The sequence below is a fragment of the Poromitra crassiceps genome (assembly GCF_964638095.1).
Source record: "Poromitra crassiceps genome assembly, chromosome: 2".
NCBI lineage: Eukaryota > Metazoa > Chordata > Actinopteri > Beryciformes > Melamphaidae > Poromitra > Poromitra crassiceps.
The window spans coordinates 112,649,015-112,667,825 of NC_139624.1; the positions used below are offsets into that span (position 1 = coordinate 112,649,015).

An 18,811-nucleotide genomic window follows, 5' to 3' on the forward strand; every position below is an offset into this window, starting at 1 on the left:
ATGCCAAAGAAGGCAGCTAAAAAGGGTGGAGGGGGTAAGCTGGCCGGGAAGAGTGAGGAGGAGAGGCTCCTCTACCTGCAGCAGAGAGCCCAAGCAGAGGTGGAGATGGCCAAAAAGAGAGAGGACATGCTTACACAATTTCTTAAGGTAAGGCAGACATGGCGTTCAAATCTACATTTTCTGTAGCTATATCACTACAAGATACAAGTTTGGCTACACATTTTTCTTTATTTTTACAATTTTTCACCGTTCAGAATAATAGTAAAACATCAAAACTATGAACACAAATGGAAGTAGAAAAGTGCACTCAGTAGAGTGCAGATCTCCGCCAGGCACCGATACGTCTAACCATGGCCAAACCGGAGTCAGGAGCCAGACGGACAACACACACATTTTTATTTTTTATTTTTTTATTTTTTTTGCCTTTATTTATACAGGGAAGGCTCTTGAGAGCAAGCTCTCATTTTCAAGAGCGCCCTGTTACAATGAACATATACAAGGGGTTACAGACAGACAAGATAAGAGCAATAAGAACAAATGATAATCAACTAAAACATGTGCATTCCAGAACAAATGATAATCAACTAAAACATGTGCATTCCTCGTGCAGTGTGCTCTCGAGGAGTACTCTAAATGAGTCCAGAGAGATCAATTTCTCCAGCTTTAGAGTGTCCTGGAGTATATTCCACTTGTTAGGGGCATAAAATGAAAAAGCAGTCTTTCTTTGTTCGGATCTCACTCGTGGAATATGCAGCCTGAGGTGAGATTGCGAGCGTGTACAATAACTGGTGTTGATGTGAGTAAGAAGTGAAGACAGATACAGTGGAAGCTGTCCAATCAAGGCTTTGTAAATAAATAAGAGACAGTGCTGTTCTCTTCTAGCTGTCAGAGAGGGCCAGCTCACCTTTTCATACAAAATACAATGATGAGTAAGAAAACAATCACCTGTTATGAAGCGCAGGGCGCTGTGATACACAGTGTCGAGCGACTTCAAAGCAGTTGATGAGGCATGCATGTACACAATATCTCCATAATCAAAAACAGACAATATTAGAGATTGAACAATCGATCTTCTAGTGCAGAATGAAAAACAAGATCTATTTCTATACAAGAAACCTATTTTCCTCCTTAGTTTCTTTACAAGGTGATCTATATGCACGGTAAAGGACAGTTTGGCATCTAGCCAGATGCCTAGATATTTATATGAATTAACACGTTCAATTGGGTCATTCTGCAAAGTAATTACACTTAAACTGTCGTTGACAAGAGGAGATCTCGAGAAAAGCATCCATTTAGTTTTATTTGAATTTAGGACCAATTTAAGGTCAAACAAGGACCGCTGTAGAGTATTGAATGCGGCTTGTAACCTCTCAACAGCCTGAGCAGGGGTGTCCCCGACACAATATAGGATTGTGTCATCCGCGTAGAAATGTACGCTACAATGCTCTATAGGAAAAAAAATATTGTTGATGTAAAGGGTGAACAGTATTGGTCCAGAAATGGATCCTTGGGGGACCCCCTTACCAATAGATAGGGAGCTGGATCTTATGTTGTCAACGACAATCGATTGAGGTAGCAGTGACAGTGCTGTGTCTGGGCCTAAACCCGGATTGATGTGATTGGAGGATGTTGTATGTGTCTAGAAAGGCCCGTAGTTGTTCATTCGCTAGAGATTCGAGGACTTTAGCTAAACTACACAGCTTGGAAATTGGTCGGTAATTGTCTGGAATGCTCGGGTCGCCACCTTTAAACAGAGGTGTGATCTGAGCGATCTTCCAGACGGAGGGAATTTCACCCGAGATAAACGTTAAATTAATGATATGAGCAATCGGGGGGGCGATCAATTGTGCACCGAGGTGCAAAAAGAAAGGGGCAATATCGTCCTCACCCTTTGATTTCTTTATGTTTAATTTTGATAGAGCCCTGTAGACTTCGTTTGTGTTTACTGGCTGGAATGAGAAGCGGTCTGCAAACGGGGAGGTGGTCAGAGGATCCTCTGCTGGTGGAGCCAGCGCTTGGACCGGCGGGACCGTGGTGTTAAAAGATCTGTCAAACAAATAACCAGCAGAGATAAAGTGACGGTTAAAGGCGTCACACATTTGCAGTTTTTCTGAGATTATGCCATGTTCGCCAATGATCTGAGGAGGGAGGGCGGAGTTAGTTGTGGGTTTTAGCGATTTAACTGTTTTCCAGAAACTAGCTGAATTTCCTTGTGCATTGCTAAGTGAAGTTAAGTAGAAGTCAGACTTGGCCTTTCTGATTGAACTGATACACTTATTTCTAGACTTCCTGAACTGTAACCAGTCTGCAGGGGCACCAGAGGATCTCGCCTTGGACCAGGCCGAATCTCTAAGACGTAGGGCTGTTTTAACGCAGCTATTGAACCAAGGGCTAGAACGATTTTTTATTCTAAAAGTTTTATAGGGGGCATGCTTATCAGCAAGATAGTTAAATACAAGAGAGAAATGTTCTGAGGCTAATTCCGGGTCAGGAACTAAACACAGCCTCCCCAGATCGGAGTGAAAGAGGTCGTGCAAAAAGCCCTGCTCTATAAAGTGTTTAAAATTGCGTCGTCTTATAAAATTACCTTTAGATTTAGAGGCTTTAGTCAGTCTGACACATGCTATTGGGCAATGGTCACTGACGCCTTGTGCAAAAACCCCACTCTGGGGATATTTCAGTGGTCTATTAGTTAAAATAATATCAATTAAAGTGGACTTTGAGGGGGTTTTCTTGTTTGGTCTTGTCGGGTGTTGGATAAGCTGTGATAAATCTAATTGTAGGCAAAGCTGCTTCAGAGAGGAGGAGGTCTCAGAGATCCAGTCCTGGTTCAAATCACCTAGAAGAACCAGTTCAGAAGAAACAAAATGTGATAGAATCCTCCCCAGCTCTTCAAGGGCCGAGCCTGGCGCAGAGGGGGGGCGATAGACACCTGATACTGCAATGTGAATATCGCCTCCTACACAGATGTCCAAAACAATACATTCAAAGCATTTGGGAATGGAGGATGTTGTTAAGACGTGAGCAACAAGGTGGTTTTTTACATAGATTACAACACCTCCTCCTTTAGCTCTCCTGTCTATTCTAAATAGGTTGTAACCATTTATGGTTACATCTGAATCAGGGACTCTGCTGGAGAGCCATGTCTCAGAGATGATGAGGACGTCAGGATCAGCATCATTAATCAACACATAAATAAAATCTAATTTGGGCAGCAAACTCCTAACATTCAAGTGAAGGAATTTCAACCCGCCAGCGGCTTGAAGCTCCTGAGGGGACCTCAGGTCAGCAGAGCTAGAATTAATGCTATCCTGAGGGACAGGAGCGGTTTGTATCGGTAAAAGATTCCCTTTCACAGCTCCCCTCGGTCTTGATGCATGACGAGGAAGTCGTGCACAGGGGTTTAAAACATTAATGATATTATTTACATAATTATCAGTACTAGAAAAATCAGTACAAAAGGAGTCATGACTGATACTAATCCTAGGAAGAGACAAGTTACTTGTGTCATGGACATGATAAGGAAAAATATATTTAGAAAAAGTAGAGTTTGATGGCAGCCCAAGCCCAGGCTGGGGGAAAGACTGGAAATACAAAGTCTGATGGACTGGGGGGCGTGGGCTGGGTGCACATCATTTATTATTTGGTTCCCACCTGAGGGAGTCCAGAGTATATTTTATGTTTGAGGACAGCATCCTAGCACCTTTTTTGTTTAGATGGAGCCCGTCTCCATTATACAAGTCATGCCTATTACTAAACAGTAGAAAATTATCAATATAAGGGATGTTCCAGTATGAACAGAAACCTTTCAACCACCTATGCAGCTGAAAAATACGGCTAAGTATCATTCCGCCTGTACGTAAGCGTGGCAAGGGCCCCGAAACAATGAAATTCCTGCCAGTCCACAGGAGACAATCTATAAGTTTGGCATAAGCCACTTTTAGCAGCTCTGATTGTTCATCTGCAATATCATTTGTGCCAATATGAGCGACCAGTGTATCAATTTGAGACAGTTTGGGCATCAAACGTGGTAACATATTGTCAATGTCTGCCACTTTGGCGCCTGGAAAGCATCTAGTTTCACAGTTAGTTATAGAGACATGGCGTATAATAGAGTCACCGATAACCATGGTTTCACATACGCGGAAGTAGTACATACGCGCACACACACACACACGCACGCACGCGCACACACACACACACACACACACACACACACACACACTCACACACACACACACACACTCACTCACTCACTCACTCACTCACTCACTCACTCTCTCTCTCTCTCTCTCTCACTCACTCACTCACTCACTCACTCACTCACGCACACACGTGCACGCTTGAGTGGGAGGCTGAGCTCACTTCTATCAAGAGAAAAGGAGGTTTGTTGGCTGAGAAAGGCAAGCACTTCATTTTAAGATGCACATTTTTCCAAAGCACTCTAGTCTGTTGTATGCTATTTTTTAAATGCCAGTATTTTACTTGAAATGAGAAAATAACATGTATTTATTATTATAATAGGCTAGTTATTTATAATTAATCCAGTTAAATATGAAAACTAAATAAACATTGTTGATGTTTATTTTGATTTAACAGTCAGTCGTTGACTACATACAGACATTGTACCATAGGCTACTGCAATCATTGAAGTAGCCTAAATTCAATGGCACTGAATCATAATGCAAGCAATAATGTTACAATGTTCTGGACCTTCGCTTGAGGAAGTTTTCTCTATCTGGACCTCTTTGAATTTTAATTGAGTACCTCTGCCATAGTAATTTAGACTCAGGTGTGCATAAACTACTTCCTTTTTAAATACAAAAATGTGAAATTACAGTAGGCTATTATCGCTTATTGGACAGGAGAAGCAGGTATTTGTCGGTTATAGTATCACCTGAAACCCCCCCCCCCAAGTCTATAGATCCCCCCCCCCCCAAATCTATAAACCCCCCCTATCTGAAGAACATAAGGGGGGAATTCCCCCCTAGTTTGCAAAGTGAATTTTAAGCCCTGGCGTGAATATAATGAAAAACATAGTACATTCAATCATGTGTGTCTAGATTTGTGACTGGTACTGTAGTGCACTCTTTGTTTTGAAACAGGATAAGTTGGAGAAGGAGGAAAAGAACACGGCTGTGAACCAGCTGAAGTTGAGCCAGCAGTGGCGGGCCATGCTCCGCCTGACACGTCATGCCGAGCTGCTCAGTGACATCACCGTGCTCAGCCACATCTTCCAGAGGGTGCTGGACTGCAAGGACAGTGTCATCAAGGTCACTTCATGCTCCACAAGAGAATAGCTACACAAAGCAGAGTGACGAGTGTGCTGCTTCTCCTTTCTTTTGATGTTTAGTCCCTGGCCTGCAAGCCAGCACCTCAACAACATAGGCATCTTTTTTAGTTATTTTCTTCCTTACACATGTCCACAGAAACAGTCAAAACAGGACTGCGTCTCAAAACTTATGGAAATCTAAATATTGGAACTCCCCATTTCATTTCCAATTCTAACATATTCTAAAAAGTAATCGATGTTTCAAATACAAAAATACTATGCCCAAAGATACTCCCCCCCCCCCCCCCCCCCCCCCCACACACTCGGGTCAAATACTAATGACAAAATACTCAAAAGTAATGAAAATGCACATTTCAAATACCTGTAATTTCAATGCTGCCCATCTGTGTGTGCATGTGTTATTATATGTCAGTATGTGACTACATATGTGTGTGTGTGTGTGTGTGTGTGTTGTAGTGCTTGGTGAGTGACCTGAAGGAGGCGGAGCTTCAGTCGGCCCAGGCGCTGCGCTCTCACCAGCAGCGTGTGGAGCAGCTGCTGGCTGTGCAGAGCACCAGGCTGGCCTCTCTGCAGCAACACTGGAGCAGCCATCTGGACCAGCTCAGCTCCGAGTTCAACTGTGAGAGGTGTGTGTGTGTGTGTGTGTGTGTGTGTGTGTGTGTGTATATCTGTGTGTATCTCTGTATGTCTGTATCTGTGTGTGTGTATGTGTGTGTGTGTGTGTGTGTGTGTGTGTGTGTGTGTGTCTGTAACTGTGTATGTTCTTCTACTGACACTAAAATGCCATATTGTCATCAAGACTATAAACATGGACAGTGTCGTCACCCATTGGTTTGTGGACTACCGTTTTGATGCCTTGAGTTTACAATTTGAGGGTTGCAATTCTTTTAGCCAGAAGTGGCCATATTTGGAATAGAAGAGTCGAAATGCTGCCTGCTATTGGTCTGGGATCGGCGAGCTGCGCGATCACTGGACAGGCGATCTGTCAATCACGCCCCAAAAAGTAGACAACTTTATCATCTATTTTGCTCTAATTGGGCCTATAATTCACAAAATGAACATCATGCTGCATGGGTTTTAGCCTCCTCACTAGAGCGCCCGCTTCCCATGCCAAGGGTTCACAGTTCGATCCCCAGCTGCAGGGGAACTTGGGGGCGGCGGGTCGTCCACTAATCACTTTGGATAAAAGAGGTCGGTGGTTCGATTCCCGCCTCCCCCAATCTTCATGTCAAAGTATCCTTGGGCAAGATACTGAACCCCAAATTGCTCCCGATGGTGTGCCATATAATAAATAAATATATAAATGCAGGCCATTTACTACACAACACAGGTTACATGTATTGAAGAAGACTTGAAACTAGCGATTGATACCATAAATTCATTAGGAAAGTGTTTACTTCCCTGTCATTTTCCCATTGACTTCCATGTCTTTGCAGCCATAGACTGTAATGGGTGACTTATATAAAGATTCACCCCCATGCAGTTGTCATGAACAGTGAAATTATCTATATCTATAGAGACCAACAATGTTTTTTTGTTTTTGTTTTTGTACAATGCTGTAAACATGTTTATTTCTGTATATTTCTCGATTTTGGAGCCGGACTCAAGTGGCCATTTGAGGAACTGCAGGTTTTGCCACTTTCACGTTGGCGTCATTTTTACAAGAAGAAGGTTGCCACTTGATTGTCATCCATATTCTTCCTTGTGCTTCATATGGGTCTTTCAGACAGCAGATATTGGCGCTGCATCAACAAGAGAGCGCTTATTTGGAGGATGGCACTTTTGCCCTGCAGCAGCGCTCTAGCAAGCTGGACAATGAAGCCCAACAGGAATACCAGAACAGTCGGGGTGCCATCAAACACAGGGTACCTCATAGAAAGAGATTTCATTGTAGTCAATATGACTGATATCTGAAACATCCCCTCCCTTAACACTGGCTGTCAGCTCTTTTTTCATCACCTCTAACCTTTCTGAATAAAATATGAAATGTTTGCTTTGAATCTCAGAATTCAAGCAAGCCCTGTCTTGTTTGTCATCTCTTTGGTTAGAGCATCAAGGAGAAGCATGCCCTGCGGACGGACCCAAAGGTGGAGCGCTTGAGGCGTCAGATCAAGCAGTTTCTGTCCAGTCACAACGAGGCCACTGATGAGCGCCGCATGGCTTACGAGTCACTGCACACCCGTGAGCAGCGCAACACTCAAGAGATCGAGGCACAGATGAGAAAGCTGCAGAAGATGCAGGTCCGTTCAGAGATGTGATATTTGAGAAGACTCTTCATATAGTGAGGACACTCCATGTATTGTTTGTTGTTGTGTCTCCACAAGCTCTCCCCCAAAAAGAGCAGCAGAGCTAACCGATTAAATCACTCAAATGATGCTTCCATCATCTCCAAGATCTCCCCCTTAGTAACTTTTCCAGAATACACCCTTTCACTGTCAGATAATGCTCTCCTCAACCTCCTTAGATACCAAACAAACACACTCATCATAAATGAGTGTTTTACATAATACCATTCTCCAGGAGTGCCAATATTTTTAATGAGTGGAGTCCCTTACCCCAAGCGAAGGAGTTCAAGTATCTCGGGGTCTTGTTCTCGAGTGAGGGGACAATGGAGCGGGAGATGGGGCGGAGAATCGTAGCAGCAGGAGCGGTATTGCGTTCGCATTACGGCACCGTTGTGACGAAAAGAGAGTTGAGCCAGAAGGCAAAGCTCTCGATCTGCGTTCCTACCCTCACCAATGGTCATGAAGGATGGGTCATGACCGAAAGAACAAGAGCGTGTGGATACAAGCAGCTGAAATGGGCTTTCTCAGGAGGGTGGCTGGCATCTCCCTTAGAGATAAGAGGTGAGAGGTGTTCCAGGCACGTCCAGCTGGGAGAAGACCATGATGGCAGACTGAGGGCTAGGTGGAGAGATTATGGGCCCTATCTTCGTATGGCGCTATCGTTTGTGCTGCCGTTTGCGCGCCTCCTATTGCTATCTTCACTGCGTCTTAAGCTATCGTCTACCTCCACTATCCAGTTTTGCGCTGGGATCTAAGCGCAGACACAGGTGTAGGCGTGGCCCAGGCGTGTCCGTGGGCCTCTAGCCTATCATCTGCCTCCCGCAAGTGTCATTTTACACTGTGACGAAGATACCGTCGCTATGTTCCGAGCGTAAACAGAGGTTTGGGCGTTGCCCGTTCCAAAGTAAGGGGTTCCAGCGCAATGTGTTAGAAAAAGGGGCCTTGGGTGCTCTCAATTTTAACACCACCACTCTTAGCGCAAAAAACCCCACTACGCCAGGCATACGCCTGACGCAGACAGTATTCTCCGCGCAGTGCAGGAAATCCTCGCTTGGATACATTACGCACAGCACGATGTCACTCTCTCCAACACCTCGCGCGCGGACACACTCCCTCCTCAGAATGCCACGTTGAACTATAGCCTACACTGCAGAAAAAACACCTTGATACACTGCAGAAAAAACACACCTTGATTTAAAAATGAGAATTTGTTTGTCATGGTTTTGTGCCAAAAAGTGATTTGATTACCAGGGGAATGAGGGTCTGGCGGGGCGGGAGTCTGTGTGTAGCCCGGGGAGGGGTGCTTTTAAGTGTGCGGTACACAGGTTCGGCTAGTGTGCCGGGTCCTGGAGGGGGGTCTCCCCGGAGAAGGTGTGAGCTGGGCCGGGTAGGCAGGCGGGGTGGGAGGCACTGAGGCAGCACTGAGGCAGCGCTGTGCGGGGTCCCGCGGAGTGAAATCAGTTTCTGGTAGCAAATAACGTTTTGACACAACACCGGCCAGTAGGCTATACAGTAACCTCTCTCCCTGCAATTGCACCATGCAACAATAGCTTAACCCGAGTGGACAATTCTGGTATAGGCTATTGAAATAGGCTAGAATTAAAATCTCACACATCCCTACCCCAGGGCCGTAGCTAGCTATGAGGACGGGGAGGTCCGGACCTCCCCTAATATTTCAGAGGAATTTTTTTTTTTTTTTTTTTTTTTTTTTATAAAACAATCTGCATGGAAAAGCATGAAAAACACGGGATCTCTTTTATTTTGAAACGAAAGGCAGGTCAGGCAGGAAGTCATCTGACGCCGCGTCCGCGGTAACTTGATTCCGAGAGAGCAGCAGCATGGTGGTGAGTGATGACTGTCTGTCTGCCTGGCGAGATAATTGAAGGTGAGCGACCTGCGAGACAGTGAGCGAGTGAACGACAGACAGTGAGTGACACTGACAGATTTTTTAGCAACAACCAAGAAAGTAAGTGTCTAGTCTGTCTCTTAAGTAATGTTACCTGTGTGACACGTTGGGATGCTACTGGCTAATCATGCATGATGCCAATTGCCAAGCTCCCGAAGTCAGGTATGCAGGTGGCTATATGCATGGTTTCAGTTTCATGACCCAATAAGTAACAAAAAGAGGTGGTGTAAAGTTAAAAACAACATAATATATTTTATTTTATCTTTCAATCGTTCCTATCAGGAATAAATAAATGTCCCTCTGTATGTTTTTTTTATTATCGATGATGACTTTGTGTGTTGTGTACGGCTTGGGTTGTGTACCTGTGTTTGTAGGTGTCATTTTGATATGAATTTGGCTAAAACAGTTTGTGTTTGTTAGTTACAATTATGTTGACAGGAGAGCTGAGCAGGTGGTGACATGAAAGAGAATATACTGAATAATGACATCACAACAGTATAATCCTAATGTTGATTTAAAATGATATATTACTCTAAATATGGCTTAAAAAGGGGGGAAAAAAGCCTAAATTTTTTTTCGGCAGCGCCCGTTGGGGCGCCGCCGAATCCGCCTCCCCTTGCTGGACCTCCCCTATTTCGGAACCCTGGCTACGGCCCTGCCCTACCCTATTAAAGAAACAAATATTTTTAAATGTGTATGTTATAGCCTATATGAATGAAACGTCTAATTACAGTAAGTGCACGCTTTGGGACATGGGGATATTCACTGCATAACTGCGCGGCGGCCCTTTGTGTTTCAAATGGACCGTTCCATCAGCATCAATTTTCGTGAATGCGAACTGGTTCATCCTCCAATTCTCTCCCTCTCTCTTCCCTCTCTCGTTCTCTCCCCTCTCTCTCTCTCTCTCTCTCTCTCTCTCCCCCCTCTCTCTTTTCTCTCTCTCTCACTCTGTCACTCTGCTTGCACATGAGCAAGAAAGAAGCTGCTGTCACAGACGTGATGGTGGTGACACTGTGGCTTTTAAGGGGAGTGATCTGACACTTGTGAATACTGTTTTGGGCATAAACATGCCTATATGAGGTTTGCGCTGAGATGACGCGAAGTGTAGTGGGCCGACACGGCCACAATCAGGGCTTTGCGCGGTGATATTCCAGCGCAAAAGGGGCGCGAATGCAAAATTACCGCCGTTGCGAAGATAGGGCCCTATATCTCCACGCTGGCCTGGGAATGCCAGAGCTGACTAATGTGGCCAGGGAAAGAGAAGTTTGGGGCCTCCTGCTGGAACGGCTACCTCCATGACCCAATCCCGGATAAGCAGTTGAATATGGATGGATGAATGGTTGTTCCTCCACTTGTGGGGAGACAAAAAAAAAAACGGTTCACAAGATGCCGTTTGAAAAAACTTCCCTTACCTTATCTTAATATACGGTAATGTCATATTCTTTTTTTATTTCTCTTTTTTTGGGGTCTGATTTCTTAGGACTCGATCAGCATGCTGCGGGTGAAGCTGAGCTCCAGCCAGAGGGAAAGTGAGGCAGCTGCACACGAGCTGAGAGCCAAGAGGGACGAGGTGACCCTGCAGACTCGCCAGCTCAAAGCCCAGCTGAGTCACGCTCATGCAGGGGAGAGGAACCGGCTCACCAAGCTCACCGTCCACAGCCACGTCACTGCCAAGAAACTGCAGGGAATTGCTGATAAGGTGTTTATTTCTCAGAAGTCATAGAGTACCGCAGAGGTGATGTATTTTTGTAGGCTTACCCAGAAGTCCCTGCACTTCCTAGTTCCTTCGTTTAAACGTCAATGGGACTTTCGGTTAAATGTCTTAAGGTTTGTGGTTAACAAAAGTTTATTTTGTGAAGATTATCTTGCTGAACACGAAGTTCACCATTTCATAAACTTTTGTTAACCACAGACCTATTTTCGGGCATTTAACTGAAATTTCCATACAAAATCTCATTGACTTTTAATGAAGGGACTGGAAGTGCTAACATCCAAGTCTTCCAGACTCATTCCTGCGGTTCTCTATCCACATTTTCACTTGGTAATTGGCATTCCCGTTCCTGTCTAGTGATATTTATCATTTTATTCTCTTTGTTGTGCCCTCCGCGGTGTGATCCAGGGGGAGAAGATTTTACGTCTAGCCGAGATGTGCCGCAAGAAAGAAAGTGAGCGTGAAAAAGTCCTGCCGTTCTACGCTTCCTCTCTAACTACGGAGGAACAAAGTCAGGAAAGATTGATTGCAACAGAGCCACCATCTGAGGAACTAGCAAAGGTAGTTAATGATTCTGCTGGTTTTATGTAACATACATGTAATATGACAGTTGCTTAGAGAGGCAATAAGCAAATTTTCTGACAAGTAGAGGGTGACGAGAGGCTCTCAATGCAACTTAGGGAAAAAGTGAACAGCGAGCACACTCCAAAAAATATATACAACTTTGGTGCAGGGCACATACAATATCAAGTCACAGCAGAAAAGGCCAGCACACACAAAAGTCCTTTTAGAGGTTTAATACCTGTAGTCTGGGTAGGGCAGCAGCACAGCAACAAACCGTTTCGGCACGCAGGCCTTCTTCAGTGTTGTGCCACAGTAGGCGGACATGACGGTTAAATACAGTCAAAACCGGAAGTACATTCAATTATCTGATTTTTTTTCTTTACATAAACCGCCGAATGTAGACGGGTCAAAAGGCCAGGCCACTCACTGAACAGCAGGCCAGGCGCCGCCTACTGGTTTACTAGTGGTTTTATTACTTTATTCAGGTTTAAAGTGGGTGCATCTCATTGTAATCATGCATGATGCCAATTGCCAAGCTCCCGAAGTCAGGTATGCAGGTGGCTATATGCATGGTTTCAGTTTCATGACCCAATAAGTAACAAAAAGAGGTGGTGTAAAGTTAAAAACAACATAATATATTTTATTTTATTTTTCAATCGTTCCTATCAGGAATAAATAAATGTCCCTCTGTATGTTTTTTTTATTATCGATGATGACTTTGTGTGTTGTGTACGGCTTGGGTTGTGTACCTGTGTTTGTAGGTGTCATTTTGATATGAATTTGGCTAAAACAGTTTGTGTTTGTTAGTTACAATTATGTTGACAGGAGAGCTGAGCAGGTGGTGACATGAAAGAGAATATACTGAATAATGACATCACAACAGTATAATCCTAATGTTGATTTAAAATGATATATTACTCTAAATATGGCTAAAAAAGGGGGGGGAAAAAACTCAAATTGGTGCTTGCTGGACCTCCCCTATTTCGGAACTCTGGTTACGGCCCTGCCGGTAGGATATAGCACGTGGGAGGATCACGCTATTCCAACGAGTTCCCCTCCCTCCGAACAGGCGCCCCTAACGACCAGAGGAGGCACCACATCAGCGACCAGGATATTGCATGTTTTGGTGTGGGGTTCCTATATGAAGGAAACCCCCAGGGGACATGGGGAGAACATGCAAACTCCACACAGAAAGGCCCTTTTGACGACCCCACCCGGGCAGCGGGCACTCGAGGACATGCGGACGGGCACGCACTCCTTCAGCGCTCACAGCGTCCCAGCTGGGAATCGAACCCAGGACCTTCTATCTGTGAGGCGACAGCGCTTACCACTGCACCACCATGCCCCCTCAGGCGATCAGGCTTGTGTCTAAGTAGCTTGTGTGGTCCACAGATCACCACGCTTGATCCACAGCTATCTTGATGCACTCTCTGTGGAATCAGGGATTTTCTTGATGGCTCTCCTGCTGTGTAGTCTCTTGATTCCCAGCATCTTGAGTGCCCTGAAGAGCGACTGGCCTGCAAAGCCTCTGCACCCGACCTCGATGGGGTTGCATCGGGTCCTCCAGCACCTTCAGCATTCGCCTGCCAGCCCCTCATAGTTGGCCCTCTTCCTCTTAAAAGCCTCCTCCTTCCGGTCTTTCCATGGAACAGTCAACTCCAGCAGGACCACTTGCTTTGTTGTTTCCGACAACAGAACCATGTCTGGCCTGAGTGTGGTCACTGCGATGGTGTCTGGGAATTTGAGCTGTCTCCCTAGGTCGACCTTCAGCCGCGAGTCCTGTGCTGTTGCCAGAAGCCCCCCTACTTGACTTGGGCACTATTGTGGCTTCTCCCCGGCCTTGACAAAAGCGATGGACTGTCTTGCAGGTTGTTGTTGCCTACTGAAGGAGATCCCTGTGCTGATGACCCCTGCCATGACCCTCAGCACCTGTTCATGGTGCCAGCAGTAGCGCCTCTTCGCCTCTCCAAGGGATTTTGGGCAACAGCTTAAGATGTGCGTCAATGATCCCCTTCTCTGGCACAGTGGCATGCTGGAGTATCTGCCAGGCCCCAGCAGAAGAGGTTGGATGGGCTGGGGAGGACGTCGTACAGACGTGGACCGACTGAACCAGGAACTTTATCCAGTGTGGCTCAGCCTTCCAGAGCTCTGACCATGAGATCTTCCATCCCATTGCCTGCTCCCATTAAGTCCACACCCCCTGCTGCTGCATTCCTACTCTCCTACTGGAGTGGGCTTCTTCCACCCATGCTTGGACCTCCTCCTGGACCAGCTGGCGTCTTTCTTTCCCCTGGACCGTGTTGTAGCGAGGTCTTGAGTTGCTGCCAAGCTCTGCCCATCCTGATGCCACTGCTCCTACTAGCACACTGTGCCACAGCCGTGATTCAGCAGTTTCCCTCAGCATGCAGACGAAGATTTTGCCCAGGCTCTTAACTGGCCTCTCTCCAGATATGATCTGGACACCTCCTAGAGAGATACAAACTTTATCTGTAACCATCCCCAACGGGACTTGCCTGGTTTGAAGTCCACCCAGGCCCAGTTGATGAGACGCTCGAGGCCTTGGAGGATCCATCTGCAGCCCGGTACCAATGTTGTGGTCACCGTCAGATCATCCATAAATGCTCTGATGGGGGGCTGCCACACATTTGACTTGGTGAGTGGGCCTCTGCACTCCACCTCTGCTGACTTTACCAGCATGTTCATGGACAAAGCGAACAATATCACTGAAACGGTGCATCCACTTATGCCCTTCTCCAGCCGATGCAATACAGATGTTGCTGTTCCAGAGGTGACTCCCAAACTGAAGCAGCTTTAATAGTCTAGAATAAGTTCCCTGATCTTGCCTGGACCATAGTGTCGGTCGAGTGAGGTTTCCACCAGCTTGTGTGGGATTGACCTGTAGACATTGGCAAGGTCGTGCCATAGGGCTGCCAGGTCTCCTTTGCCTTCCCGTGCTTCCCGGATCAGCTGGGTGACAACTCCTGTGTGCTCAATGCATCCTGGTACCTTCGGGACTCCCCCCTTCTGCACTGAGATGTCGATGTATGTATTTCTGAGGAGGAACTCCATCATGCGTTGGGCAAAAATACCTTAAAATACTTCAACACAGAGAAGCGAGATGTTTCTAAACTGCTCGATGGTACTTGAGTTCTCCTCTTTTGGAATCCAGACACCCTCTGCATATCACCACTGCTGGGCCACCATGCCCTTTGGGATGGGGCTCGATACCCAGTTCTAAATTTCTCAAAACCCAGAATAACCCAATAAGGTCTGATCAATACTATTGATACTGTTATCAATAGTAGCGGCCATGGGTCCTTTCCCCCACGCCCCTTTCTCTCCCTCTCCTTTGTCTCCAGTCCGCTCTCAAGCACTCTGTCACTGGTGCTGCGCACATTCCAAGCCCGTGCAGACCTACAGCCCACATCCATTGTCTAATAAAAGTTTTAATTCGATTAAGGGTTGAATCGCGTGCGTCACGCAGCACGCCCCCCTCATTAATTTGGTTGCTTGACAGACAGGGTGGATGAACTTGCAAAGTGGTCAAATTGGTTACATTTCACAAAAGCCAAAGATAAGCCTGAAGCGAAATGCCATAAGTGACACAGTAAAACCAAAATGTCGACTGTCTCGTCAAGTGGGAACACCGGCATCAAATGTGGCTGCTGTTGCGGGTCAATCATCCTCCACCGATGGTATAGGCTATGCATGGTGCACGCACCCAAACTTTGTAGCATAAGTCCAGTTGAGTTCGTTGACAATAATAATCCAATTGATAATCATAAAAAAATATGCAATCTCAGTGATGTAACGCTAAGTTGCTTGTTGTGCGTCCTGCACTCGAGCTGACACATGACATGACATGTATACGGTGTCCATATATTAGGACATGCTCAGCATCAACATGTATGCATGTTGTATGCATGATGGGTTCAATAAATGTTATAATGCAAACTATAGTTTTTGGCGAAAAATACAATTTGCAATGCATGATGAATGTGTGTGTTTTCAGTTTTCACAGCAATATAAAATTGATATTAGAGAGGGAATTATGACCTGTTTAACTTCCTAACAGCTTGTAATAATAATAATTAAAACTACTATTGCCAAGATTAGTTTTTAATCAAAGCAAATATTTAAATTAAAATACAACCATTAAAGGCTCTGTATGTCAACAACATATTTATTTTCTTTATCGTTGGAAAAAAGTGTTGCTGCTGCTGTGCTTACATCTCTGCTATTTGCCTTTTCAAATAAATGCCCAGCATCAGCAGTGTTTATTGAAGGCGAGGCTAATCATTCTGTTCAGAAATCAAACAGTCACAGACTCACAGTTATGCAATAAAAGCACCGGTTCTGTTAAGAATTTATTGTGGTCTCGTCTTTCGACCAAATAATAGAAAAGTATAGATAGTAGTGGTATCGATAAGGACCCGGATCGATAAGCAGACTGGAAATGGTATCAATATCAATAAAAACTTGACGATCCCCATCCCTACACCCCCCTCCTCCAAATTACCATCATGATCTTCCATAATCGCTGCAAGAGTCTGGGGCACCTCTTGTAGACAACATATGGCACTCCATTGGGTCCAGGTGCTGAGCTGGTTTTAGCAACTCTGATGACCTCCTCAACCTCTTTCAGGGTTGGCTCCTTGATATTAAACTCCAAGGTGGGTTCTGGCCGAGTTATCCGACTGCTGCATAGCCAAGAACTTTCTCCCTTGCACTGTTCTGAGGTACTTGTCACCTGATAGCAAGTTGGCCATTTTTGCCCAAGGATCTTCTTAGTGAATCCGAATGTGTATGCATGCATTTTGTTTTTTACAAGCGCATAAGCACTTTATGCAGCTGGTAGCACTACGTTGTAATTTTGGAGTGTATGTATGTTGTTTTTTATTTATTTATTTCTTTTTCTTTTCTTTTCCTGGATCTGAGTTTTTTTTTTTATTATGTATTGGTGTTTTGAAAAATTTAAATTGCAAAATAAAATATTGGGAAATATTTTTATGGAGGAGACCAACCTTATCCTCCTCCCTCGCCTGCTTATACTGCCATGATCTTGATGACTTCTCTGCAGCATCAGTGATTTTCATGATGGCTCTACTGCTGTGCAGTCCCTTAATTTCCAGCATCTTGAGTGCCCTGAAGAGCGACTAATATAAATCACATTTTACAGATGCAATGATGTTAGAAACAATGCCTCACGATTTCATCCCAAAATGTATCTAGTGCACATTTTTTTAACCGGTGGATTTACATCTTGAACTTTTATGCTGGTGCACCGATGCAAATTGGCGAATCTTACCATCCCTAATATAAACCAATATCGACACAGCTGGCTGCTGCGTGGATATTGGTTCATATCATTATGTCTCAATGAAATCTCCACATAGCACACATTAGTTTCAGGATTGGTTATAAGGTCTGATATCACTTATTGCAGAATTAAAGTATACTGTTTAATTGTTCAACACTTTCATCTTTGTGACTCCATCTTTAGGCAATGCTGGACTACCAAGACTTAGAGGGGTTCTGGCAGCGCTACCATAAGGTACTGTTGGAGCGCCAGTGTCTGGGGAGAAAGAAAGAGGATCTGAAGCGAGAGAACCAGCAGCTGCAGCTTCTCCTGCGGCAGCACCTGGATGGCCTTTCTGTCAGCAGTCAAACCCTCAGCCAGCCCAACTCCCTGCTCATGGTCTCTCAGCCCCCCATCGCTGCACCGGCCCACAGACAGCGCAGACATTGCACTGTCATTGAAGCTGCACACGTAACAACAACATAAGCTATAACAGGCCGACAGGGGCACCAACAGGGCTGTGGCTCAGGAGGTAGAGCAGGTCGTCCACTAGGGGTGGGAATCACCAGATGCCCACGATACGATACTGAAACGATACTTGAGTCACGATACGATAGTATTGCGATACTGCGATATTTTCGATATTGCGATATATTGAATATTGCGATATTTCAATATATTGCGATTTCTTACTTTTTCAACTGCAAATGATGTCCCCAAAGGAAAACTTTGTCAACATCTGGTTTATATAAGAACAATTTTTCAGTCTGTACATCTGACTTCAACCATTTTATTGCAGCAACATTGTCAAGTAGACAGACCAACAACTTTCATAAAGTCATGTCATAGTTGCATGCACCTGACAAACTGAACTGTTTGTTACAGTCTACTTACAGTCCACCTTAACTGGATGTGTGTGTGGACTACTGTACTTATGTAGTTTTTGCAACTTCACTTCACTTACACAAAACATTTTGTGCAGCCCATTCAGTAACTGGGGAATTTGTAAATGACTAGTATGACAAAACTGTTACTGTTAAAACAAAATGAAAATATGCTACCGTTTGTTTACTGCTGGCCTTGGAACTAAAGTTTGTAGTAGCCCGGTGGCCTGGCATGGCCTGCAAAATTTTTTTTTTTTTTTTTTTTTTTTTTGCAATATCGATATTTGGCGTCCAAATATCGATACGATATCGTCAGGCAAAATATCGCGATACTGTGGTGTATCGATTTTTTCCCCCACCCCTATCGTCCACTAATCAGAAGGTCGGTGGTTCGATCCACGGTTCCTCCAGTCCACATGTCAAAGTGTCCTTGGGCAAGACACTGAACCCCAAATTGCTCCCGATGGCTGTGCCAGCACCCTGCGTGGCAGCTTGCCGCCTCCGGTGTGTGAATGGGTGAATGTAGGCACATTGTAAAGTGCTTTGGATAAAAGCGCTACAGTATATAAATGCAGTCCATTTACCATTTACCAACATGTGCCTCTGTGTGTTTTATTAACAATATATTTATTAATTGTAACTTTTACAACAAGTAAAGTATGGATACATTATGAAGTCCACAGGAGAAAAATAAGAAAAGAAAAGAAAAGAAAAGAAAAGAAAAGAAAAGAAAAGAAAAGAAAAGAAAAGACATTTCAACAAAGTTTTGTGGTGTTGCGTGAATCCGTTTGGAACTTACTGTAGGTGCCTTGCCTACGGCCATTACTACGCCCCCCTTTTGGCCAGTGGGCATGGAAAGTGAATCAGTT

The 18,811-nt window shown here is 44.9% G+C and overlaps 1 protein-coding gene across 1 annotated transcript; it reads left to right on the top strand.

Moving 5' to 3' along the window:
* LOC310771393 (dynein regulatory complex subunit 2-like) lies at positions 1-17,544 on the top strand (the record flags this gene model as incomplete). Its single annotated transcript, XM_083631908.1, has 8 exons — positions 1-147; positions 5,106-5,273; positions 5,750-5,919; positions 7,020-7,158; positions 7,342-7,533; positions 10,965-11,183; positions 11,604-11,756; positions 17,263-17,544. 8 exons carry the CDS (start codon positions 1-3, stop codon positions 17,542-17,544), a joined length of 1,470 nt encoding a protein of 489 aa, XP_083488034.1.
* Positions 17,545-18,811: the final 1,267 nt, after the last annotated feature.